The sequence below is a fragment of the Haemorhous mexicanus genome, chromosome Z (genome assembly GCF_027477595.1).
Source record: "Haemorhous mexicanus isolate bHaeMex1 chromosome Z, bHaeMex1.pri, whole genome shotgun sequence".
NCBI classification, from domain to species: Eukaryota; Metazoa; Chordata; class Aves; order Passeriformes; family Fringillidae; genus Haemorhous; species Haemorhous mexicanus.
Window position 1 is genome coordinate 87,301,901 of NC_082381.1, and position 26,291 is coordinate 87,328,191.

The 26,291-nt window shown below is 51.6% G+C and overlaps 1 protein-coding gene across 1 annotated transcript in view; it reads left to right on the forward strand.

The window, feature by feature from the left end:
* The first annotated feature begins 2,955 nt into the window (after positions 1-2,955).
* Positions 2,956-26,291, forward strand: part of ARK2C (arkadia (RNF111) C-terminal like ring finger ubiquitin ligase 2C) — a 55,332-nt gene continuing 31,996 nt past the window's right edge. Inside the window, exon 1 of the mRNA XM_059836544.1 lies at positions 2,956-3,096. Coding sequence (XP_059692527.1) covers positions 3,036-3,096 — 61 coding nt within the window. The 5' untranslated portion in view covers positions 2,956-3,035. The remainder of the gene's footprint in view (positions 3,097-26,291) is intronic.

Here is a 26,291-nt window from a genome sequence, read left to right on the forward strand (position 1 = left end):
CACCGGAGCAGCTGCCCGAGGCAACTGGGGCCGCTGGAAGGGCTGCAGCCCCGGCTCGGGGCCAGCAGCCGCCTCGGGGCACCGCGGAGGGGATGCCAGCGCGTTTTTTAAGCTGCTGGGACCCGTCCTGCAGCGGGCAGGGTGGGGATGGGCCAGGGAGGCGCAGGAGGCATCCCTCCCTGTCGGATCCACGCGTGGCACCCTGCGGGTTTTTCAGCGCTTAAAGAGGTGTCCCTTTGTCGGGTGTGTGTGACACGGCCAGCTCGGCATCACCCCTCGGGCGGGGGTGACCCGTTGCGGGTGACAGAGCAGGTGGGAAGTGGGTGTTCTTCCATGCTGCCGCAAAAACGGGACTCAGGAAGCGTTTCATTACGGCATAAACATGGAAAATTAGATTAGATTAGATGTAAGGAGGAAGTTTTTATAGTGAGGGTGGGGACGCCCTGGCACAAGGTGCCCAGAGAGGCTGTGGCTGCCCCTGGAAGCGTCCAAGGCCAGGTTGGACGGGGCTTGGAGGAACCTGGGGGAGTGGAAGATATCCCTGCTCATGGTTTCGATAAGCTTTGATGTCCCTTCAAGCCCAAACCATTCTGGGACTCTAGGGGGAAAAAATGAAACAGCAAAGTTTGCTCTTTTCTTGGAAATATCCATGCTGTTGGGACATGATGAGCTGCCTGCCGGGGCTGGCTGAGCGCTGGGGTGGGCAACGCTCACAGCAGCGCGGTGACAGAGGGGGACAAAGCCCAGCCTTTCCCTCCCAAGACCCCCCCATGAGCCAGAGCAGCCTCCTGAGGGCACTGAGGGGGCAAGGCAGGAGGGCAAATCCGAGCTGGGATGCAGTGGGATGGGCACCGGGAGGCAGTGAGCGCCTGGAACTTGTCCTCCTCCCGTTTTTGGGGAGCTCGGAGCAGCAGCTGTGTGAACGTGCCCAAAAGGGCCCTCTGTGCTGGAGGCTGCAGCTCTGGAGAAGGCTCGAGGGAGAGCTGGCAGCTCTCCCTGTGGATCGAGTTAATCCTTCCCAGGCGTCTGCCCTGGGGCTGTGGGACGGGCAAGGAAGGGTTTACACAGATTCAGGTTACCAAGCTCACGTTTTTATTCAGATCGGGAGAAAAAAACAAAAACAAACCAAACAAAAAACCAAACCAACCCTCCCCTCCTCCCCGCCACCAAACAACGAACCCATAAACTGAACCCAGCGACAGACCCGATGCCATAATCCGGGAGGACAAATCCATCGCACATCCGCGTCCGGAGGCTGCCGGGCGCTTAAACCTGCCAGATGCACGGCATGGATAAGGCTAAGCGGGGATTAAGGGAGCTCCCCATGGCGGGACGGCGGCCGCAGCGGGAGGGGGACGGGGGCGAATAAAAAATTAAAAAAAATCAGCCTGGGCAGGGTGGGAAAGCCATGGAAAGTCGCTTCGCAGCGGGGTGAAATGATTCCCGGGATGCTGCGCTTTGCCAGAAATCCCTCATGCGCAACGGGGGCTCTGACTCCATTAAACCAGTTTTAAATGGAGATGAGCGTCTACTTGGGGTTTTTTGGCGGGTGAATCGCCCTTCCTTAGGCTGGGGGTGTTCCTTGTAGCAGCAGGTGGGTGGCTCCGAGCTCCCAGGGCTTTCCAGGCGCTCTCCACGCCCCTTCGGGCTTGGCCAGAGCCATTTTAGGTCAGGGATGCCCCAACGGATAAATTCTGTCAGTAACTGGGGCGTCAACACAATAGGCCACTGTGTCACCCGCGGGGAGGAGGGATGGGGACAGGGATGTGCATGTGGATGGCACTGGGATGGGGACAGCGACAAGCGCTCGGTGGCCCTGCCTGTGGCACGGCCGGGCGGGTGTTTCCCGAGGGATGTGCGCAGGGAGAGCTCCAGACTGTGACCCACGCGTGTGTGGGGCGGGAGAGCAGCGGGCTGTGAGCAGGGGACGGCAGGAGCGTGGGAGGGGTGGCGGTGTCCGTGTCCCCGCGGGAGGGGTGGCGGTGTCATTGTCCCCGCGGGAGGTGTCTGTGTGGGCTCTGAGGGCGTTTGTGGCGTGTGCCTGTGCGTGTGGGGGTGTCTGTGCACAGCTGTGCTGCTGCAGGAGCCACGGGGATGCTGCCCTGCCGATGTGTGACTGCACCTGCGTGCACCTGTGTGCATCTGTGTGCACCTGTGTGCATGTGTGTGCACCTGTGTGCACGTGTGTGCACCTGTGTGCATGTGTGTGCACCTGTGTGCATGTGTGTGCGGCTGACAGGGGTGTGATTGTGTGGGGGCATGGATGGATGGGTGGATGGATGGATGGATGGGTGGATGATGGATGGATGGGTGGATGATGGATGGATGGATGATGAATGGATGGATGGATGGATGGATGGATGGATGGATGGATGGATGGATGGACAGATGGACGGAAAGATGACTGGATGGACAGATGGAAGGACAACAGACAGACAAATGGATGGACAGATGGATGGATGGAAGGACAGACGGAAGAATGGATGGATGGATGGATGGATGGATGGATGGATGGATGGATGGATGAATGGATGGATGGATGGAAGGATGTCTGGATGGACAGATGGAAGGACAGACAGACAGGTGGAAGGATGGATGGACAGACGGACGGAAGGCTGGATGGACGGACAGACGGAAGGACAGACAGATAAAAGGACTGCTGGACAGACAGACGGACAGATAGATGGACGTTAGGACAGCTGGACGGACGGATGGAAGGACAGACGGAAGGATGGATGGATGGAGGGACAGACGGAAGAACAGACAGACAGAGGGACGGGTGGCTGGCTGGACGGACAGACGGAAGGACGGACGGATTGAAGCCCGGCCGGACGGGCGGGCGGGTGCGCGCGCACGCGACCCCGCCGCCGCGCGCGCGGGCCGCCCCGCCCTCGGCGCCCATTGGCCGGCGGCGGGCGGGGGGCGTGTCCCGGCGGCGGCCCCCGCTCTGCCATTGGCCGAGCGCCCCTTTGTGTGCCGGCCGAGCGCGGCCGCCGCCAGTCGCCGGCGCGTCCGGGGGGCACAAAGGCCGCAGCATGGTCCTGGTGCACGTCGGATACCTGGTGCTGCCCGTCTTCGGCTCCGTGCGCAACAGAGGTACCGCTCCCGGCAACGCGGGTTCGCGTCCCGGGGCCGCTAGCGGCGGCGAGGGGGGGCGGCGCGTCCCGGGTCCCCGGCGGCAGGAAGGGGGGGCTGCCCCTCAGCGTTTCCCTCAGCGCACCTCACCCAGCCCGGCGGCATCCCCCTCTCTGGGGCGCCGGCCGCCCCACACACACCACGCTTTGGGACCCCCCTCCCGCCCGCACCTCCCGTCTCCGCTGCGGTAGATCTGTTCCCCCCTCCCCCCCTCCCCTCCCGTTCTTCTTTTACGGATTTTATTTTATTTTTTAATTTACCCTCTCCCCCACCCCTCACCGTAGCCACCAGGCCATCCCAGCGTAGCTGTAGCCGATAACAGCCATTTTTGTACCTCCATCCTGTGTAGTAGCTGAGTTACATTTGCACTGTAAATTCCTGTTAAGTGGATTCGTTTTGCTGTGGTCGTCGTCGCAGAGTCTCTTTGGGGTGCGGCGGGGGCGAACGCCCCCCAGTTGCGGCCAAACCCACAATCCCGGGGCGGCTGAGGTTGGAGGGCACCACGGTGGGGTCATCTGGTCCCACCTCCCTGCTTGAAAACCTTCCAAAAACCATTAAATTTGGGGAGGGGAAGCGCAGCGATTGGCCGCGGTTCCGAAAATCGGGCTGGCAGAGAGTTGGGCAGCGGGGTGTGCGTGGTCGGGCAGCGCTGAGGTGCCGCTGGCCGGGGGTGCAGCATCCCTGTCCCCGCGGTGACACCGCTGTCCCCGCGGGCATCGCCCCCAGCCCCGTCCCTCCCTGCAGCCACAAGTGTCCCGTCCCGCCGGCACACCCCCAACCCGCCCAGCGGCCCCCCAACACCCCCTACCCTCCCCCCCAAAAAAAAAAAAAAACAAACCAAAAACCAAACAAACCGGGCTGCCGAAAGAGACGACTGGCAAAATGGTTTTCCATTAAACAGGGATAACATTTTTTTCTGCTGTGCTAAATTACTTCCTGTTCTTATTTTGTGGGTAATTTTTTCTGTACCGAATATCCTTTGGTTGTGTATCTCCACCTTTTTTCTTGTACTAAAACTAAAGCATGGTCTGTATTTTTTTACATTACCTAGTTTCTGATGTAAATCTCTCTGTAGAGACATACCCTGCTGAAATGTAATGTGCTGTAGCCTATACATCTGCTCAGTGTACGCTGCTTTTGTTCTGTTGCCCTTCCATAGCATGGTGGGCCTTGCCTTTTTGTATTGTGTGCATGATGACATTGTTACACACGATTCCACTAATACTAATATACGATCTCTCAATAAAGAAACTAGTTTTCCTATATTAACCTAGTGTGCTTTTTCTATTGCTGTTTTCCCATTTATTGTCGTATCCTGCTGTTTAGATTTTTTTCCTTGCTTTCCCCTCATCGTGAGGTTTGAGTGAGTGGATTTTTTCTCCCTCGTAGAACAGATATGGGGGCTTTAAAATACATTTTCCCCCCCCCCACTTCCTATCCCATATCTACCCTCAGCATTAGTGTGTGTGTACATACTTCCCAGCGCACAGTCCATATTGCTGTTGTGCCGATGCAGAATTCTGGTTTTACCGCAGAACAACCCAAAAAAAAAAAAAAGTGTACAGATCCAATCCCTCATTATTAATCAAAAAAAAAAAAAATTAATGAAGGGTCTGCTGCTTATTCATTCTAGTTACAACATTACACCTTCCTTACCAGACTGATCCCTCTGTATGGATGGGGGGGAATTGTTTATTTTTCTAAACTCCTGATTAACAAGAGGTAAACCAACCTGTATTAAAAAAAAAAAAAAAATCCCCCTCTAATCTTTAAGCTGTATATTTTAAACATATACATCTCTGCGAGTGCCCTGCCCACCATCTGCCAGGCGAGAAGTTGCCGTGCCTCGGTCCCGCGGCGACTGGCACGCTATAAATATCTCCACTAGACCCCTGCAAGGCAGGGCTCGTAAAAACGTCCCAGCTGCTAATGTTGTAACTACATTTTTCCTGCTCGAAGCCTCCAGGCCCACCATCTTCTGAATAATAACTCGATTTGATCCAAAAAAAAAAAAAAAAAAAGCAAACTATGGGGTTGGGAGAAAAAGTCACGGGGAGCCTTAAAATATTGGAAGCATGGAGGGGTGGATGGATTGCGGTCAGCAGCTTGGCTGCGGCTGCAAAGCGATGATTATAATAGTGGTCACCTCTCCTTGTGCCTGCAGCAGACCTCCTCTCCCAGGTCTGCAAAATGGTCCTGTAAAACCTCCCCGTTTTGGCTTGGATGCCACGAGGAGCTGAGGGAAGTCAGGGCTCCCAAAGCCAGGAGATGGGGCTGGGAGGGGAGGCGGGGGGAGCATCTTGTCTTTAATTACATTTCCACAGAAGCGGGGGGGAGACGCAGGATTGGTGATTGGTCTTTAATGAGAGGAAGACAAATTCAGCAGGTCGGTGGTTCCCACCCGCTAAAATTTCACGAGGAGCCGCTGGCAAACAAAACAAAAGCCAGTGGCTCCTGCAGCCCGCCCTGCCTTTACCCCAGCATCCCTCCCAGAGACGCATCATTTCGCAAGGCTGTGCCTTTCCACCTCTCTCCTAGCTCTATCCTGAGTTTGGTTGGTTCTCTCTATAAACATTTATTTATGATTTCCTTCTCCATATTTCCTTTCCGTGTCCCTCGGTGACTGTTTGGCCATCCTGTCCCCTTCTGTATGAGCACCGGTGGGGTGCCCCCCTGCTCCCCCCTGGATGTAGTGTATGCCGTGGCCCTTTGTTCTCGCTCCATCCTCGCCCCGGGCCAGCGCTGAGCTCCTCCGTGCCTGACACGTCCCCATACACATCCCGAGGAGGGAGGCTGTGCTTCTCGCTTGCATGAAGGGAGACATGCATGCCTGTTGGGGCTGATCATTTTCCAATGTGATTTTTTTTATTATTTTCTCCCCCCTCTCCCGCCCTCTCCCCCCCCCCCTTTTTCTTTTATTTTGTTTTGTTTCCTTTTTTTTTTTTTAAATTCAATCCCCCTTCTCCCCCACCAGCCCCACACCACGTGAGACAATGAGATTCGGGTTATGGCGTGGGGGGAAAAAAAAAATCCCCCTTCTCCTCTCCCCCCAGCTCAAACCCCAACACGGATAAACCCATCCCCTCCACGGACACCTGCCGGCAGCTGCCCCTTTGTTGGGAGTGGGGATTCACTGCAGCGAGCGTAACAACCCCCCCCAGGTCTCACTCTGCAAATTAGCCCTGCTACAGAGCAGGGCTGCATGGTCAGCCCACTCCGAGGATGCCTTGGTAATCTAATAATGCAGAAAACTGCTGGGTTAATGGCAACTTTTAAAGCAATTTATCATCCGCATCATATTTTTGACCTGTCTTGTTAGAAACACATCCTTACAAGAGGAAGCATCCCCCCCTCCTCCACCTCCCAGCCTTATTAGTCAGTAACCACCAGGCTTTCATAGCTCATAATCCATCAAACTCATCCACATTTTAATGACTTAATTCCTTTGACACTCTGGAAAAGCCACGTTTGAGTCCTGAAAAAGCCACCTGGTACAAAGAAAATGAATTTTTTTTGTTTGGTTTTTTTTGCGTGGTTTTTTTTGGTTTTTTTTTGGTTTTTGTTTTTGTTTTAGCGTCGTGGGCTGAGGAAATCCAAGGTGGGTCACGTGCTGGTGGTACTGCTGTGGGTGTGGAGGCACATGCAGTGATTTCTGTAAAGCCTAGACATCTCTCCAGCACCAACCTGTGTCTCTGGGCTCCCTTAAATAACTCCTTTCAGTAACAGGGAGAAGGATAATCCCAAACACGGACAAAACGGGCTCTGAGGTTCATTTATGTAAGGGCTGTGTAAAGGTCTCACACCCATCTGTGTGCATTTAATGATGGCAAACGGGAGCTGGGCTGATGTGTCTCTCACATGGGGTTTGGGCGGGTGGCACAGCTTCCATCCTTTTTAAGGGAAACAGAAACAAGTAGTGGTCACGTTTTGCTCATGCTGGGAATTATCAGCAGAGCCTAAAGAGAGAGCTGATCTGGATTTACCTTGCTGAGTGCGGATCTGGCCCCGTGGAAGTGTGTTATTTAAGAACCGGTGAGTTGGTGCGCGAGGGAGGCAGCAGCAGAAGCTGTGAAGCTCGGGGGTGGTCGAGGGGGTGTGTCTGCCACAAAACCCCAGAGCTGCTCTGGTGCAGGGGCACGGAGTGCTGAGGACACGGTGGGGACACAGCCCAGTGCTGCTCAGGGTGCCCTGGGCAGAGTGTGGGTGTCCTCCCAGGGCCACCCCGAGTCCTCCATGACCTTTCTGGAAGGACTTTCCTAGAGTAAGTCTTGAGTTTCATTTTTGTTGTTGCTTCAAACCCTGTTCATAACCTGGGCAGCTCCTTGTTAGCTGAAAGGGGAGGATGGAGCATGGCTGGGGCAGGCACTGCCCCAAAAAATGTAGGAGAAACCCCCCCAGGTACCTCAGGGAGCACATGGGACATCCAAGACTGGCTCATGCGTCACCCCTGACCAGAGGGACGATGGTGGCAACCACTGGGGGTGCAGAGGTGGAAGGACATGGGAATACAGCTCTTTTGGGGGTAGCAAGGACATGGGCATCCCCTTCCCACCCGTTCACATGCTGGTTGAACCCCAAACCATGCACTGGGGCGCCTTGTGTCTAACCTGGAAGATTCTTATCTCCAGAGGTGTTCAAAAAGGGGGCAGGTGCTGCAGCAGAGAAAAGCCCTTCCCACCCTTAACCTGGGAGTGCTCGTTTTGGGAGGCTTTAAATTAATGAGTGAGAAATCCAAGGGGAGATTTGCAACTTCTCCTATCCTAAATTGTCTTCAATATCTGTAGCCCCCAGGAACAGAGTTGGTTTGGCCATTGGAAGAGGTGTGATGGCATTGGCAAATGTTGTGACTCTTGGGCATCTCATGGAATTTGGGTGTTCCTGCATAACCCTGCAGCTGGGTGATAGCATGAGGCTTTTCTCTTCAGGGGTTTCACATAATATAGAGCTTCAAGGTGCTGCTTTATGGACAATTTGGTCCTCAAAACTCACAAGTCTGCACTCAGCAGGTGTTTCAGCTGATGTGGGGGTTTGGGAAGCAGAAGGTGAACATGGAGCTGCAGGGCAGGGACCTGTAGGGAGGCAGTGAGAGGGGGGACAACACTCAATGGGGAAAATGGTAATTTTCTCCCTTTTTTTGGTTGATTTTGGGTAGATGGAGTGGGTTGGTCTGCAATTGGGGTTGGCAAAGTAGTTTCCCAAGCAACTCTGCACAGGACCCCATGGGAGATCCACAAGTTAAATCATTGTGTGGTCTTGTCTTACTCCTAAACCTTCTTAGTGAGAGAACCCTGTCTTTTGAGAAAGGTTAAATTCTCCCAAAAAAAAAAAAAAAAAAAAGGAAAAGGAAGTCTCAATCACTCCTTCACTCCTTAGCCTCTTGCAACGGGTCCTGGTGGTGGCAAGGACTGGGCTCCTGTGCTGGAGAGCTCAGCAGCAGCCAGGATGGAGGGAAAGAAAACCCTTGTCTGCTCCATGCCTCCTCTCCACCTTTTCTTAACCCTTTCTGCTCCTCCTCTGCTCAGTTTTGCAGTCTCCCAGGACCTTTTCTCACACATTTTCCTGCCTGATGGTCCTTTGCATTTCCCAGCCCCAGCTGGATTGGGCTGGTTGGCCCATGCTGTCGTGGATCCCTCTTGGTAAGTGTCCTTAACCTCTGTTGTTTTCTCTCCCTCCCTTTAAAGGCTGAAAAATGTGCCTGCAGGAAAGCTGTGTGTGCGTGGCTTGTGGCTCTTTATTGAACATACTCTCTTCATTGGCTTGAGGGACTGCACCCAGTGGGGTCAGCAGCAAAGAAGTGCTGGAAGCAGCAAAGGTGCAGGTTGTGGGGACAAAGAGAGAGTAAGGGGCAGCCCTGTGGGCTGGGAGCCTGTGAAGTGAGGGCACGCCTGTAGGGAAATGTTTGGCTGAAGATTTTGGTACTTGGGGGAAGGATCCAGGTGTCTGTGTGTTTTTCACCACATCACTGTGGTCCCAGCTGCTCCCAGTGGCTGCCCTGTGTGGAGGTGACACCCCGAGGTGTGGGTGACCCTCAGCTCAGTCAGAGCCATTGGCTGGTGCTGGTTTTCCTCTTTTTTCCTCCCTCTGGAAGGCTTGAGAGGTGCTGTGGAGCTGTTGCCACGCACCACCCCTCCATGTCCTTTCCCAAATGGTCCAAAGAGCAAATGTGTCCCCAAACAAGGAGAGAACAAGGCATGGGCACCTTCTGGGACTTCTTTGAGCAGGACTGACGGAACTGGACAGCCTACCAAGCCATATGTCCAGCTCTGGCGCTGAGAGTGGCTGTGGAAACATTCTCTTGTCCTTTCTTCCAGGCTGGAACGGGTCTCTAAAAGGCATTCAATAAAACCATCCCTGGGACATCTGTCTTGCTGCAGCTGCTCCCCACCCTGGGTTCCTCCAGCGAGGGAAGGGATTGGGAAACATCCCTGTAACAAATGTGCCCTCCCCAGCTGTGCTTCCTGTGTGTCTCTGGGAATTCCTCATTCTCCTGGTGGCATCTGACTCTTCTTTCAATCTCACTGCCAGGTGGAGGCACTGATGCTTCTCACAGGATCTTGGGATTTTTGGAGGCTCTGGGTGCATGAGGAGTCACCACTCATGACCACTTGACCCACTAGCTAGCCAGTTTTGATACTGTCTCTACTGAAAATGGGACATCTACAGACAAAATGAAGCTTTCTTCTCTCTTTTTTTTTTTTTTTTTTTTTTTTTTGTTTTATAATATCAGAGGAGGTGCCTGTGTTTGCCTGCATGCCCTGGGGCAATGCAGGAGGTTTGTCTGGTCCATTCAGGGCTGACCATCACCAGCTGGTGGGAGCTGGTACTTGAGTAGTCTCTCCTGAGGGCCCCAAACCTCAGTGAGGAGCAGCTGGAGTCTGAGAGGAACTGTGGGTTCATGGTGAAACTGCCTGGACCTGGGGATGGATTCCCACCTGGCAAGGCCTGAACTTGTTTGTACGTGCATAAAACCAAAAAAACCCCAAACTCCTCAGCTTTTAAAGGAGTTGCTTGGCATTTACACTGGGGTGAATAAGATGAGAATCCAGTCTGAGGTGTGTTTTTATCTTAAAAGAGAGAGAAAAAAAAAAAGTTGGCAGCAAACTGGCCACAGAGTAAAGGTATTTTGTTTGCAGGAGGGTTTGGTGGTGCAGTTATCTTTGCAAAGACTATTGGGGTGCACTAATCCCTGCTTTGGCATTTGCAGTTAAACTTGAGCAGGAGCTTTTTAAATCTCAGTCAGCATCTGAAGGTAATGGGGGTGGTGATGCTTCGGGAGAAGTGTCCATCAAGCCTGGCAGCTTCCACAACCTCCAGGCAGAAAATACCACTCGTTTGCCTGTCAGGATAGGAGCTGTAAATCTCATGCAGATTACCACGCTTCTTGTTGTGGTTTGCTAAATCCACACTTCTCTCTCTTGTAGCCTGGCCTTTAATATTAATATCTTTAATTTCATTTATAAATTCACTTATCAGCTTTCATTAGTCATCCCGTTAATGATCCCAGGCAAGAAATTTGTCATTTGACGTCAGAAGGCAGATTAAGGGACTTCTAAAGCCTTGGGAAACGGCTTCATGCTGCACCAGAATTATAGCAGTTGGCATACGAGGCTAATACTAGGTGTAATTTGCATCTGCTGCTCAGGGGATGAGTGATTATTTTATATATTTAGCAGAAAACAAGAGAATTTCTTAACCATGAATGGTGCTATGTTTCCTGCAAACTCTGCAGTATTATGAATCACTGGGCTGTAAACATCTTGTTTGCTGGTTTCATGTTAGCATGGGGGGATCCTGACAGCTCCCCTCCTCCTTGGCGGGGTTTTCCTAATTGAAATTAAGAGATTCCCTCCATGCTAGGAGCTGGAAGGGACAGGGAGTGGATTAAGTTTTGCTGTGCCAAAACTGAGCGCCTTTGGTGGTTGAGCTCCCCTGATGGTAGGTGAGGGTGTTTGGGAGGGTTTGGACATGGGTGTCTAAGGCATGGAAATTCAGGGAAGAGCCCTCACAATATTTGCTCAAAACGTCTAGAAAAGAGCAGGGTTGGACTGAAAATGGATGAGATGTAACAGCTCCAGGCACTGGTCCTTTCAGGTCCGTCAGGATGATGCTTTACAGATGCTGGGAGCAAGCAGCGTGTTGGGAGAGACCTTATCTTAACCAGCTGTTATTTGTGATATCCCACAAATCTCCTGGTGCTGAGATAAGGAACGAGGAGGCTTCCTGCACAGAGACAGCTGGCTTGGGGTGGTTACAAAGTTGTTTCTTTTTTCATAATGAACTCCTCATTGCATGCCACCCTGTAAAAAATGCCCCCTTCCCTGCTGGCCACCTACAAAACCCATTGGCAGCCCCAAACTCTTTCCTGCTCCTCTGTGCACAGCCTCCTTTGAGATCAAAGGGCTACAGACAGATCTCCAGGAGCCTGAATGGAGAAAATGTTATCCAGTTTGCAGCAAAAACATTTGGGGAACTGGTTTTGCTCAGCCCTCCTTGGTCTGAGTGGGAAACTCCTGTGAAAACTGCAGTGGGATGATCCTGACTGGACACCAGGTACCCACCGAGCTGCTCCATCACTCCCCTCCTCAGGAAGGCATGGGGCAGAAAATGAAATGGAAAATAAGTTGTTGAGATGAAGTCAATTAAAAAAAAGCAAAGGAAAACAGAAGAGTTACACTCTATTTCCCATCACCAGGTTATGTCTGGCTACTTCCTGGGAAGTAGGGATTCAATATTTGTAGCAGATGGTCTCTGGGAGCCAGCCAGGGTGTGACACAGCCCCAGGGCAGTGTCATGCCCTGTCCCCTGTGCTGGCACTGCTGAGGCATCTCCAGTGCTGGGGACAGCTCTGGACCCTCAGGACAGCAGAGACACTGAGGGGCTGGAGGGTGTCCAGGGCAGGCAACGGAGCTGGGAAGGGGCTGGAGCCCCAGGAGAGGCTGAGGGAGCTGGGAAGGGGCTGGAGCCCCAGGAGAGGCTGAGGGAGCTGGGAAGGGGCTGAGCCTGGAGAAAAGGAGGCTCAGGGGGGACCTCGTGGCTCTGCACAGCTCCTGACAGGAACCTGCTAGGTTCCCTGTCCCAGGGAACAGGGACAGGAGCAGAGGGAACGGCCTCAGGCTGGGCACGGGGAGGCTCAGGTTGAATATTAGGGAATGTTTTTTTCATGGAAAAGGTCATTAAGCTTAGGAACAGGCTGCCCCAGGCAGTGCTGAGTCCCCATCACTGGAGGGACTTAGAAGCCATGTGGATGTGGCACTTGGGGACATGGGTCGGTGGTGGCCTTGGCAGTGCTGGGGAGTGTTTGGACATGATCTTAGAGGTCTTTTCAGTCTAAATGATTTGCTGATTCTGTACTCTCCTGAGTTTATCATAGCAGCAGCAACACCCATCTCTATCTTTAATCTGCTGCTCAGCTGTGCCTGACTCCCTCCTGCAGTATATTGACCAGTGGTGGCCACACTCTTGCCTCCAAGGTTTTTCCTTCAAACTATGAGCTGAAAATTAGAGTGTGGCATGGATATTGGGCCCCAAGGCAAGGAATGTCCTGTCCCCATTGCACCAGGGGAGTGCATGGGTGAGCAGTGGGTGGTGGGCCAGCAGCTCAGCTGGTGGCAGTTCTGTTGGACTGAGTTGCCAGGGACTAGAAAACAAGAATATCTGGTTTTGATGATGATGATTATTTTCCAGTTCACTGGCTGAAAATTTATTTTTCTGGGTTTGTATTGTCCTTGAGTTTTTCAACAAAATGAGAGGGTGGGGAGAGGCTTTTAAATGGTTCATTTGAAGGGAGATGAAATAGGCCACAACCCCAGAAGTGAAATGCTATCTTATGACAAAAAAATGAAACAGCATCAACTGGATGGAGGGAATAAAACCAATTCATCATGATTTTTAGGTTGGGTTTTTCATGCACAAATATTTGACATAATTTTTTATGTATCTTTGAGGTAGGTTAGGTGTTTTGGGAAGCATGCAATGGTCAGGAATAGATTGCCTTTATATTCTTGCACTGTGAAACCATCAAATTTATCTAATCAACAGAAAGTGCTTTAATAATGCCTGAGATGAGCCTTGGAAAGGTGTGGGAGGTCACAAAATGAGGAAGGTCACGTCAGCCCCTGCCCCTCCCTCCTCCTCACCTCCACTGGCATCAAGGATGAGCTTCCAGGCTCAGGAAGGGCCAGAGGTCGTTTCCAAAATGACAATGAGAGGGGAAATCCTGACCAGGATGTGTCACCACTGCTCTGCTCCTCACTGGTCTCACCCAGCTCAGTCACTGCTGCTCTGCTCTGGGCTGGGGCCTCACCTCGAGTGCTGAGGGCACTTTTGGGTGCCACAGCATAAAAAAAGACATTGAACTGTTAGAGAGCATCGAAAGAAAGCCACAGGGATGGTGATGAGCCTTGAGGGGAATCTGTGTGAGGAGCAGCTGAGGGCACTGGGTCTGCTCAGCTGGAGCAGAGGAGACTGAGGGGAGGCTTCACTGTGATCTTCAGCATCCTGTGAGGGGGAGAGGAGGACTGGTACTGATATTTCTTCTCTGGTGACAGGGACAGGACCCAGGGAATGGCTGGAGCTGTGCCAGGGAGGTTTAGGTTGGATATCAGGGAAAGGCTCTTTCCCAGAGGGTGCTGGCACTGCCCAGGCTCTCCAGGGATGGGCACGGCCCTGAAGCTGCCAGAGCTCCAGGAGAGCTTGGACAGTGCTGCCAGGGATGCCCAGGGTGGGATTGTGGAGGGGCATGGACACCATGATCCCTGTGAGTTCCCATCCCACTCAGGATATTCTGTGATTCTCTGCCATCCTGCAGGTTCAAACAGCACCTTCTCCATGGCCTTGTTTGCTCTGGGCAGGAAAAGCTGTCTGGCAGGTGTGATTACAAACTTGCCAGTGGAAATCCTGGGTGTTCTGCCACAGGAGACCGCAGAGGCACCTTGGAGGTCAGGATGTGTCATCTTGCCCTGGGTCACCTGCAGGGAGAGTCCTGCACTGCCAGGTCCAGATGGCTGTGGTGCTACCCAGGTGCTCCTATGGATGGTGCAGGGGTGTCCTGGGAAAGGAAAATATTGCCAGGAGGTAGTTACAGGATTAGAAAAATAGGATGTGTCTCAGGGGGAAGGAAGGCATGTTCCCTTGGACAGGAAGCAGTTCCTCCTGAGAGGGTTTGGGATGTCAGGTATCTTTGCTTGGTGTTCTCTCTGTTCTTCCTGCAACAAGTGATTTTTAGCCCCTTTAGCAAAATCAAGAGCCAAACCTCAATACCTGGGAAGCTCATGGCAGTTTTTGGGGTATGTTGCAATGATTCATTGTGGTTTAACCCCATCCAGCCCCTCACAACCCCTCACTCAATCCCCCACCAGCGGGATTAGGGAGATAATCAGAATGGTAAGAGCTGGAAAACTTCTGTGTGGATTGAGATAAAGGCAATTTAATAGGCACAGCAAAAAATGTGCACATGAGGAAAGCAAAACCAAGGAATTAATTCAGTGCTTCCCATGGTCAGGCAGGTGTTCAGCCATCTCCAGAGAGCAGGGCTTCCTCCCACATGACAGTGGTTTGGAAATACAAACACCATCACTCCAAACATCCCTCCCTTCCTCCTTCTTCCCCTCACTTTATATGATCTTCACCACTGTGGCCACACAAAAAGCAGCAGAGGCCTTGGCTCTCCTCAAGCCTTGCTCAGCAATAACAAAAACAGCTCTGTGATATCAACCCTGTGTTCAGCAAAAACCCAAAACACAGCCCTGTAAGAGCTACTGTGTAGGAAATTAACTTTACCCCAGCCCAAATCAGCACACTCAAGCATCATGCAGACCTTGTGGGACTCCTGTCCTTGTCCTGGGATTTCTTATCCACAGCCCAGCATCTCTCATTGGACCTTTTCCTATTAGAAACTGAGCCATGAGGGAGGGCTTTTCCCCCTGGGCTGACCTTGGCACTGTCAGACTCAGGCTCATCCTCTGTGTCTCTGCAGACTCAACTACTGCTGCTCTTCAGCAAATGTCTTCTGAGCCTGGTTGTGTGCTGCATGAGTAGTCTGAGAACCAAGGAGTCATCTGAGCTGGAAGGGACCCACCAATCAAATGGGATCATCAAACCCACATCCTGGCTCTGCACAGACCCCCAACAATCCCACCCTGGGCATCCCTGGCAGCGCTGTCCAAAGGCTCCTGGAGCTCTGGCAGCCTCGGGGCTGTGCCCATCCCTGGGGAGCCTGGGCAGTGCCAGCACCCTCTGGGGAACAGCCTTTCCCTGATATCCAAAGCAGCCCTCCTCCTAGCCAGCATCACTCTTGGCATTACCTTCACTAGACTTCTCCACCTTTACCTATCTCATTTCCCACCATGTGTTACAGTACCTGCTGTGCTTTCCCTTGTGAATGCAAGGAGTTGCTCCTTCCTCCCATTCCTCCTCCAAGCACCAACATCTCCCTCATGGCTGGAGCTGGCTCTGGGACCCAAACCTGCTGAAAACAGTTGAGATGCTTCAGCACTGGCCTGGTGTTGGTGTAGGGGAGGGTAAGGAACTGCTCTCCTGTGTCCAGAGCTCCCTGAGAGCTCCATGTGGGCTGATGGGATGAGGAGGCTGATGGGGTGAGGAGGCTGAAGGGATGAGGAAGCTGCAGGGTTGAGGAGGCTGCAGGGATGAGGAAGCTGAAGAACAAGCCCTGTCCTCTGGCTGCTGCCCTGGGGGATGTCTGTGATGGATGGTGTAATAAGTGGTGTTGGGAACATGGAGCTGGGCAGATCTCTCTCATAACTAGCTTTAAAGAGCAGCCACGTTCATTATTTGGCCAGGAGAAAGGAACATCGTGGTGTGGTGCCAAGTGGGCTCTCAGTGCACATCCCTCTTCCAGTTTCACTTCCAGAAAACACTGCTTTTGGTGGGGGTGGTGGTTTTGATGGATGCTGTGCAGAAAATCCGTTTGCTGAAGGGCTGCTGCTCTTTCACAGATCAGGGAGCACTGGTGCCTCTCCTCTCCTCCACCACCTGTTTTTGCTGCAATGGCACCACTGGTCACAGCTTTCTGGCCCCATGATGGGAGTGGGGAAGCAGCAAGGGCCCCTTCCCAGCACCCTGCAATTTAAATGGGAAACAGGGATGGACATGCTCTGCAGAAACCCGACTGGCTGGCAGCATTCCCTGCAGGTGGAGGTGACATCCAGGCCAGCACAAGGGGCAGAGGGCATCAGAGAGGTGCCAGGGCCTGGCAGCAGGGTGGTGCAGGGCAGGAGAGATGCACCAGGGCACCCAACAACCCCGCTTGGAGCTGCCACCACTGCAGAGGCCCTGGGGAGTCCTCTTTGAATGCAGCCTGATTGAGGTAAGTTTAATGGAGCAGGTGGGTGTGCAGAGTGGGCACCCTGCCCTCTGAGCCAAAGTGCTCCTCTCCAGCCCATAATAATCCCAGATCCTGCTTGCTATTGGAGTTTTTCACCCTCAAAAGAGAACAAGACCTTTTCTAGTGATGCCATGACGTGTGCACTTTGCATCACGCCAGGGAGCTGGAGCTTTGGGAAAGCCAACAAATATAATGAGACTTGGAGATTAAAAGAAAAAAAAAGGAAGAAAAAAAAAAGAAAGAAAGAAAAGAGATGAAAGCCCAGAGCACAATAGCATGGTGGAAATGTGAAGTGTTTCCCAAGGTTCAGGCACCAAAAAGCCAATGAAAAGTGATTTGTTGCTATCAACACCCATGGTGAGTGATCTGCTCCCCACATCTGAGTTTGGGGTTGGGTGGGGTGCAGCCCATCAGCTGTAGGAGTTCCTTTTTCTGTCTGTCAGGGCACACAACATGCCTGGGGGAGAAAGGTATGTCTCTGCAAAGAGCAGAGCTTAAAATTCCTGGGAAGTTTTCATCTACAGGGGAAAATTTAGCTGAGCTCTGTTGTGGAAGTGCTGGGTGATAGGGGAGGAGGGAGGGTGACACACAGAGAGAGGCTCAGGAAGTTCTTAGGGCAGCAGGTGATGGAGCAGAAAGTCAAGGAAAAACAGCAACACACAGAGAAATCCCACACTGGTCTGGGGCTACTTGATGAGGCAGCTTGGTGATGGTCAGGAGAACTGTGGGTCTCCACCTCCAGGCTGGGATGGAGGAGGTTGTTGGCTGGTTCTTGCAGTGTTGAGAGGAAAAGAGACCTCGGTCCAGCCTGCTGAGCTGCTCTGAAGGGCTGAGCACCTTTCTGAATGAGCCATCCCTTGTCTTAGAAAATGGGGCATTCAGGAGCATGTCTGAGCTCAGGGGTCCCAGAAAAAGTTTGCCCTCCACACAGTTTTTGTTGTTGCTATAAAAAGTAGGGGTGAGCCCACTGCAAAATCATAGAATCCTTAAAGGTGGGGAAAATCCTCCGGGATCATGGAGTCCAACCATGCCCTCAGCACTGCCAAGGCCACCACTGACCCATGTCACATCCACAGGGCTTTCAAACCCCTCCAGGGATGGGGACTCCACCACTGCCCTGGGCAGCCCATTCTGAAGTCTGACCTGAAAATTTCTTCCTTCAGTGAAGAAATATTTTCTTAACATCCAATTTAAACATCCCCTGTCACAACCTGAGGCCATTTGCTCCCATCCTGAATGTACAAAAAAAGTCAGGAATTGGGATTTTGCCCACCAGCTTGCTAGGTGAGGGTATTCAGGGCTTGGAGACAGCCAGCAGACACCTCTTCAGGGCTTGACGTTTGCAGACCTGCCAAATGTTGGGCAGCTTCTCAACAAGCCCAGAGCTCCTAACTGGGGTCTCAGATTCATTTGCCTGGTCAAAATTCTTCTTCTGAATAGAGGAGAAGGGTCAGATGCTTTGTAGTCCATTGCTCTCAAAAGCACCAGAAAGATTTCAGAAATTCAGTGTGTGGCTCATCTGATGTTCTAGAAGCACCAGCCTTTAATTAACATCACTGAGAAGTTCAGATCCCAAATTTAATTCCTTTTTGTATATAACTGGGAGTTCTGAGGTGTCAACAGGTTTTGTGTCTCGAACAGATGTTACTTTTTTCCCCTCAGAGCTGGGTTTAATCTGAAATACTGCTTTGTAATTGCTGCTTCTCTCTCCTCTACTTGATATCTGCCAGAACCCCCATCTAGTGGATATTACATGGGTTAGTGTTATTTGTGCTCTATTATTTCCACCCAGGCAGAAGTCTCCTGGGTTCAGCAGTTAGCACTGGGGGAAAAAACCCCTTGTAATCTTTTTCTGCTCTTTCTAAAGGTCCAGTTACATTGTGAACTGACAGTATAAGTGGAAAATCTAGGATTATTTTCATAATGGTTTTTGATTTGTCCCAGCTGTCCCATAAGGAGTTGAGTAGAAATAACATTTTCAGGAGGAATTTTTTTTATGCTGAGCGGGGTGGGCAGGCCCTGGCACAGGGTGCCCAGAGCAGCTGTGGCTGCTCCTGGATCCCTGGAAATGTCCAAGGCCAGGTTGGACAGGGCTTGGAGCACCCTGGGATAGTGGAAGGTGTCCCTGACCATGGCAGGAGGTGGGGCTGGATGAGCTTTAAATGTCCCTTCCAAATAAAAGCCTTTTGGGATTCCATGACCCAAACCACCATAAGTGTGGTTCAAGGCCAAATATCTGTGCCCAGCACCTGGAGCAGAACCCAGCTCTTCCCAAGGTGCTCCTGGTTTCCCAGGTATCCTTGTGTGGGTTCAGGTGGGTGTGGGCACAGCTTGCTGGCCCCTAGCTCTGCAGCTCCCCATCAGAATCCCTGGGAATGGAGACTCCTAAGGCTGAGCAGGAGCTTTGGATCTCCCACCTTCATTTCTCCACCTGTACAATGCACCAGTGACTTTCTCACGGGCCACTGGGTGTAAAATTCAGGGAACAGGGAAAATGCAGGTGATTCTGCTCCTTTGCATGTGAAATTCATGGGTAAATGTAAATGTGGGTGAGAAAAGCAGATTTCTGTCTCATGTCCCCCTTTCCGTGGTCACTCTTGAGGAAATGTGTTACAGGAGATGTCTGAAGGGTTGTATTTAGCCATAAAAACTTGATCAGATGTCTCTGCTGTCTTCAGGAAACAGATTTGGAAATGAAACAGAAAACTGACAAAGCTGAGACTTTTGAATGAAAAATGAAAACCTCAATTCTTTCTTAATGTCAAAGACGCAAACAAATACTACTTTTTAAATAATAGCTTTAACATTATTTGGTTAAAATCCAAGAGGAGGCACTTTCCCAAGGTCACTCACTACACCAGTGGTAAGAGAGACTCACACCCCTTCTCCTGTAATGAAATCTGCTCAAAAATACTGATCTGGGGGAAAATCTATCTGCTGGCACTACCTGTACAACTGCCTTATCTGGCTGCTCTGATCAACAGGTTTTCTTTCCCTGGCAGACCTTGACAAAATTTTCTAGTCCAATAGCAACTTTTTTTTTCAATGCCACCTGATAGAGAGCTGTGGGGATTTGTGGCCACTTCTTCATAGCAGGGGATTTGTCAAAGTGAATCAGATCTGGAGTCACTAAAAAGGAATTAATGTGAAATGCCTTGATGTTGGTTTTGCAGTCGCTTTAATAGGCATAACTGCACTATTAAACTGATCAGCCTATGTTTAGCTGTTATTTGTATTTGAGGGCAATAAATGTTTTTCTTTATTTTACAGAGTAAAAGAGCTATTACAAACCTCCCAAATGCCTCAGCAATAACAATGTGACAAACTCACAGCCTGAAACCCAGACTCCTTGTGCTGTGGTAGTGCTTCAAAGTCCTGTTTCACCCTCTTCCCTGTGTCCTTTTCTTCACCCCAGGAGCATTTTCAAATTATCTCTGAAACAATGGTGCTGCTCACACACCTTCCACTGTCCCAGGTTGCTCCAAGCCCCATCCAACCTGGCCTTGGACACTTCCAGGGATCCAGGGGCAGCCACAACTGCTCTGAGCACCCTGTGCCAGGGCCTCATCCCCCTCTGAGATGGGGATCTAGAGGAAGCTGCAGCCTGGAGTATTCTGTATAAAATCTGGTATAAAACCCTGGTATAAACATGAGCTGGCGGAACCCTTGGGTTGGAGTTTGTTGTGCTAAAGGGTGTAGGAAAAGGCATTTTCTGATAACTTTGTAGGTCTCCTTGGCCCAAGGGTGAGAGCAGCCAGCCCATTCAGCTGCACAGGCAGGGAGCTGTGAGCTGTGTTTTTGGCTGTGCTGCAGTGGGTCAGGAAGGTGTGAGGATGATGATGGGGAGGACACCTCTATTGCTCATGACTCCTCCAATGCCCAAAGTCCAGCAACAGGGAGGCTGTTGTAACATCCTTGGATCCTCTGAGTCCTCTTTGTGCCAGGCAGTGGGTTAAAAACCTTTAACCTCCCTCACAAAGTGAGTGGAGAATCATACCTGGGGGAGAGGGCTCGAAGCTGAGGCAGAACAACCCAGCTGAAATATATTTCTTGCGCTGGGGAATTTTTTTGCAGGGTTTATTTGAGCATTTTTTTCCTGCCTTTCCTCTTGGCTCTATCTTTCAAATTGCAGCTCATGAAGATTTGTCACAGGTCAGGAAGACTTAAGCCATGATTTGCAGAAGATGAATGGAATTTTAAAATCAATTTAGTGGTCCCCAGTGTCAGTGGGGTGCCAATCACCACAGGCTGGCACTGCCCAGTTCCTCTGCTGCTATCATTAGGAGGCGAGAGCAGCATTCATTACAGAGAGGCTGAGCCTGGCTGCCTGCTAATGGAATTGAGCTGCCTGACCTTAATGTGTGCCTGATGTTTAATTTGAAATTTCTGTGGACACCAGCAGGCTGCATCAGAAACAATACAGGCCCAGCAATGCAAAGCCTTAGCACTGAGAAGACAGCAAAGTAAATTAAATTTGGTAATTAGTGAAAATCCTTGGGGCCTAGAGGTCACATGTCGAAGAGAGAAAAAATGTATTTTTCTTTTCACTTGGCAGCTGGACAGGTTCCTGGTAGGATCTTGTGTGCTGCAGGGCGGAGTGTGGTGCAGGTTGTTTGTCCTGGACTGGTGGGAAATTTTGGGATGCTCTTGGCCTCACTCGGATGGGCCCTCACAGTGAGAAAGGGATTGAGGGGCTGGAGCGTGTCCAGGGCAGGGAACGGAGCTGGGAAGGGGCTGGAGCCCCAGGAGAGGCTGAGGGAGCTGGGAAGGGCCTGGAGAAAAGGAGGCTCAGGGGGGACCTTGTGGCTCTGCACAGCTCCTGAGAGGAGGGGACAGCTGAGGGGGTTGGGCTGTGATCCCAGGGAACAGGGACAGGAGCAGAGGGAACGGCCTCAGGCTGGGACAGGGGAGGTTTGGGTTGGAGATCAGAGAAAATCCCTCCATGGAAAGGCTTGTCCAGCCCTGGCAGAGCTGCCTAGGGCAGTGGTGGAGTCCTGCTCCCTGCTGGGATTTAAAACCCACGTGGATGTGGCACCTGGGGATGTGGGTCAGTGGTGGCCTTGGCACTGCTGGGGAATGGTTGGCCTCAGTGACCTTAGAGGGCTTTTCCAACCTAAATGTTTCTGTGTTTCCAGCCTCACCCCCATCCCCATCCCCATCCTGGTCTGTTTGAGATGCTCAGGGTCTGTCACCCTGAGGCCCTCAGCCCTGGGCTCTCCCTGATGTACCCACCACCTCATGGCACCTCATGGCTCTCTCCTGATGCACCCACCACCTCATGGCACCTTCCCCGCAGCAGTTTGGCTCCCTGTGGTCCCCATCTGGCCTCGGGGCTGTCACCTGTGAAAATCCATGTTTGCCAGAGTGGATGTGGGATGTGGTCTCCCCTCATCCTCGGTGCCCAGCTGCAGGCCTTGCTCCATGGGGCCTGCAGAGGCCTACAAGCTAGGCTGGCTGGAGGAGGTTTTCTTCTCCTCCTGTGGGACTTTGAAGACACACAAACCTCTGCCTTTGGCTCTGGGCTTTGGGCTTCACCTGGCACCCAGCACTGACAAGTTTCTGCCCTGCAAGTGCCAAAGATAACAGGTATGAGTAGGTCTGCAGTGACCACAGCCAGGTTCGTTGCCTGCTCCCCTCTCTTCCCTTGCCCCCTTGGAGCAGCAGGACAGGCAGGGCTCTCAGCATAAGGTCCTTGCCAGAACAAAATAAAGCTGGAGAATGAGCCATTGCAGCTGTTTGGCTCCTCAGTCTGGAGCAGATGAAGGTATCTCTGTGGGGCCAGGAGGAAGGAAGCTCTGGGCTGGCACAGGGCCAGAAAAAATAATCCTGGTGTTCTATTTGGATGTTAGGAAAAAATTCTTCTCTTATAGGGTTGCTCAGGGAAGTGGTGGAGTCACCATCCCTGAAAGTGTCCAAAAAATGCGTGGCTGTGGCACCTGGGGAGACATGGTTTAGTGGTGGGCTTGGCATTGCTCAGGGAATGGTTGGACTCAATGGTCTTAGAGGCCTTTTCCAACCTAAACAACTCCATGACTCTGCAAAAGATCAGATTACTATTTCCTAAATGCCTCAGGAAATCTAGGGCCATGACACTGTAATAGGTCCTTTGGGAAGGAAATGTCTCCATAAGAAGCAGGAGTGAGCTACATGGATAAAAGCTGAGGTGATAAAAGCTGAGCTGTTAAAAGTTGAGCTGTCTTACAGTCTGTAAATGTGCTGCCCACTACCATGGGGCTGACCCAGTGCCCTCCAGATGCATCTTCCCACTCTTGGTCGTGTGTGCCCATGGTTTGCAGGGCAGAAAATTGCCTGCTGCTGGGAAAAAAGAGTGCATGTAAGGCAAAAATAGGATATCTAGGCTGCTCCTGGTAGAAACTCAGCCCTGTTTTTGTTTGGGTGACCTTACTAGCAGTGGTAACACACTTATTGTCATATTGTCACATATTGTCACTATGGGAGGGTGATATCTGAAAATCATGGAATCATGGAATGGTTTTGGAAGGGAACTTAAAGCTTACCTAGTTCCTAGTTCCAGCCCCTGCCACAGGCAGGGACACCTTCCACCAGGCCAGTTTACTCAAAGCCTCATCCAACCTGCCCTTGGACATGAGGGGATGAACAGAAAATGCTCTGCAGGCCTGTGGGAGGCCTTGGCTGGTCAAAGGGGGAAAAGTGGCTTTGATCCTCAAAGCATCAGCCAGAGGGAGTGGGAAAGGAACAGCATGGCAGCAGCCTGCTCTTGTACAAACATCTTTCCACAGGACACATGCAGAAGGGGGAATCTGGCCCTGGATGCACCACCACCCACTGGTTCTGCTGGCCAGGACAGCTCTGCCCTCTGCCCCATCCCCATCCTCTCTGTACAACAGGGTGCAGTCACCAGCCCTGGTTCTCACTGCACTTTGCCACCTTCCCTCTGTGCCATTTAAGCGGAGAAACAGCTGATTTGTGTGTGCTGTGGTTTGCCATGGCATGAAAAGCCTGCAGAGGAACCGAAATCAAACAAATTTCAGATGGTCTCTCAAATGAAGCTGAAAGGTCACAACAGTATCAAGCTGGAGGTTGCGTGTGGTGCTGCAAGCCTCTGCTAAATATCAGCCAGAGATTAGTCCATCCTCTCTGAAAGGCCAAGAGCTACACAGGCTCTGAGTTCCTCCTGCCACACGTCCAGGCTCACAGCATCTAAAAATGGCACACGCCCCTGTGGAAGAGGGACACAACTTCAGGGACAGAAAATTCAAGGGAGAGCGTCAGGCCTGTGAGGTGCATGAAACTGAGTATGGAAAGTCCTTAGATTTTTTTTTTTTCCCTTGAAGCCAAAAGGGACTTGTAGATCATGTGGCTAGTGCTAATTAATCTGGCCCTGTGCCAAGCATTGTCATGGCAGTTTAATCAGCAGCTGTGAAACAGAGCGCTGTCCGTCTGCCAGCCTCCAGCCTCGGCTCTAGGGACAGCAAGGGACTTCTCTCTGCTAGGTACATCAACCCATCCTGCATTCGTTTGAGAATCTTTGGAAGGTCTTTTGGAGGCTTCATCTGACATCAGAGTTGTCAGTACAGGAGCTGTGCCAGCCAGGAATTTCACCTGGGAAAAGCAGTGTCAAAGCATCAGTTTAACCGGGGGTCAGGAGCTTGTGGAAAGAGTTCAGCAGGGCTGCAGGCTTGTCCCCAAGGCCACCAACCTTCTCCTCACAGCATTGCTCTAATTTAATGGCAAATCCTTTGGCTCTGGCAGGGATGGATGGTCTCACTTTGTTCATTCCACCACCATCCAGTTTCTGCTGCCTTATACTGGATCTCCAACAAACTCCAGAGAGCCAAGACCAGGAGTTTGAGGAGCAGCTGAACCTCACACCTACTAAACCCACTAAAAGCCCATTTGAGAAACCCTGCTAACATGAAATTACCCACTGGCATTAGAGGAATATCCTCTGGTATGTGGTGGGTAGTGACTAGTCCTGAAAACTTGTGGATGGATGCATCAGTTAAATTAAAAAGTGCCTGGTGCCCAGGGTGCAGAAATGCTACAGCATCCCACCTTCCTCCCCGCAGTGTGACAGCTCATGGGCTCCAGTCATTGCTACTCTTTGTATTTATGGGGCACTTAACCAGCCCCTTAAACAACAATTTGCAGGTTATTCTTCACCCTTTAACAAAAAACCTCTTATTTTGTTGTCTCTGTTAAGAGCACTGCCTGCAGCCCTGAGAGTCAAATTCTTTCTAAATGTCAATTTCATTTCTCAACAGCAAGGCTGGCTTTGGAAAACAAGATAATGGTAGTGGCAACCTGGTGCTGTTAATGGAATATAGCAAGGGGGTTTTGCTGGTCCAGCAGGGCAGAGGGCTGTGCAGCCCCCCTGTACCTGCTGTGCTTTCTGGTTATGCTGAATGGCAGCGTGTAGGTTTCCAAGGTAATAAAAACAACATCCACGTGAGAGAGGAAAAATGTTTCTGTCTGAGCAGGCTCAGCTAAACCACTGTCAGGAATGGTAAAAATCATAGCAGGAGGTCAGCTCAGGTCCTGGAAGGCCACGCAGGAGGATGCAGTTCTTTGGAAGGAAATGGTACAGGGAGATACAGTCATCTGCCATTGCATTTGCAACCCTGCCTCAAGGTGAGTTGAGATGACCTGGTTTGGCTTGCCTTCTGGTGAGAAGAATGTTTTTCTCCTAGCAGCTTCCCCTGCTCCCCAGTGCTCCCATCCCACGAGGTGTCCAGCCATGGGGTTGGTGCAGGGCGAGGATGTTGGACCCAGACAATTTCCCACCCCATGATGCTCAGTTTTGCTCTGCCTGATCTGATTTTATGGAGAACAGACTTCTGGAAGACTTGTTTAGCTCAAAGGAGGGAGGGGAGCAGACTTAGCTGACAGGGTCCCTTTCCTGCTCATTCCGTGTGAAACAAGGGATTGCTGCTCTGCGTGTGGGTCTCCCTTGACACCCACCTTGGTTCATTCTGGATTTGTTGGTAGTTCCTGTGTCTTTAATGTGTGCATGAATAGGTCTTTTGGCTCTGCAACAGCTTTTCTGTTTGAGGTGGCTGGGTCTGCTTCCTCAGAGGAGTTCAATTACTCCACTGACTTTAATTTTAAAATGAAAAATAAAAGACATTCATTGATTGCAAGCACAGGGAGCGCAGACCCACCACTGTGTCTTTCCTGCAGGGAGACTGAAGCCAGCTTGAATGGATTTGCACAGACATTCCTGGCATGAGCCTGATGTTAAGCAAATGCTGCCCAACCGTGGAGCATGCCTGGTGTTTCCTCCAAAGAGCCAGCTGTGGGATCTGGGTTATGTCTCCTGTGAATGAGGGGTGGGGAGGCTTCGCTGTGGCTGCAGGTAGCTTTGGATCACAGAATCACAGGATGGTTTGGGTTGGAGGGTACCTTAAAGCTCAGCCAGTTCCAGCCCCCTGCCCTGGACAGGGACACCTTCCACTATCCCAGGTGGCTCCAAGCCCCTTCCAACCTGGCCTTGGACAATCTCTGTTTAGAACAGCCACAGCTGCTCTGGGCACCCTGTGCCAGGGCCTCCCCACCCTCACAGCCAGCAATTCCTTCCTAATATCTACCCTACATCTGCCTTCTTTCATCTTAAACCATTCCCCCTTGTCCTGTCCCTCCATCCCTTGTCCAAAGTCCTCCTCCAGCTCTCCTGGAGTCCCTTTAGGCTCTGGAAAAAAGCACTCTGAGGATCTCTAGGCTGCTGTGAGGATGCAGGGCTGCATTTTGCCCACTGAAAACTTCCCCCAAAAAGTGCAGCAGGCCGATGTTTCTTCCTTGGGTGTGGTTGCTGTGTCCTGGCAGAGTCGTTTCA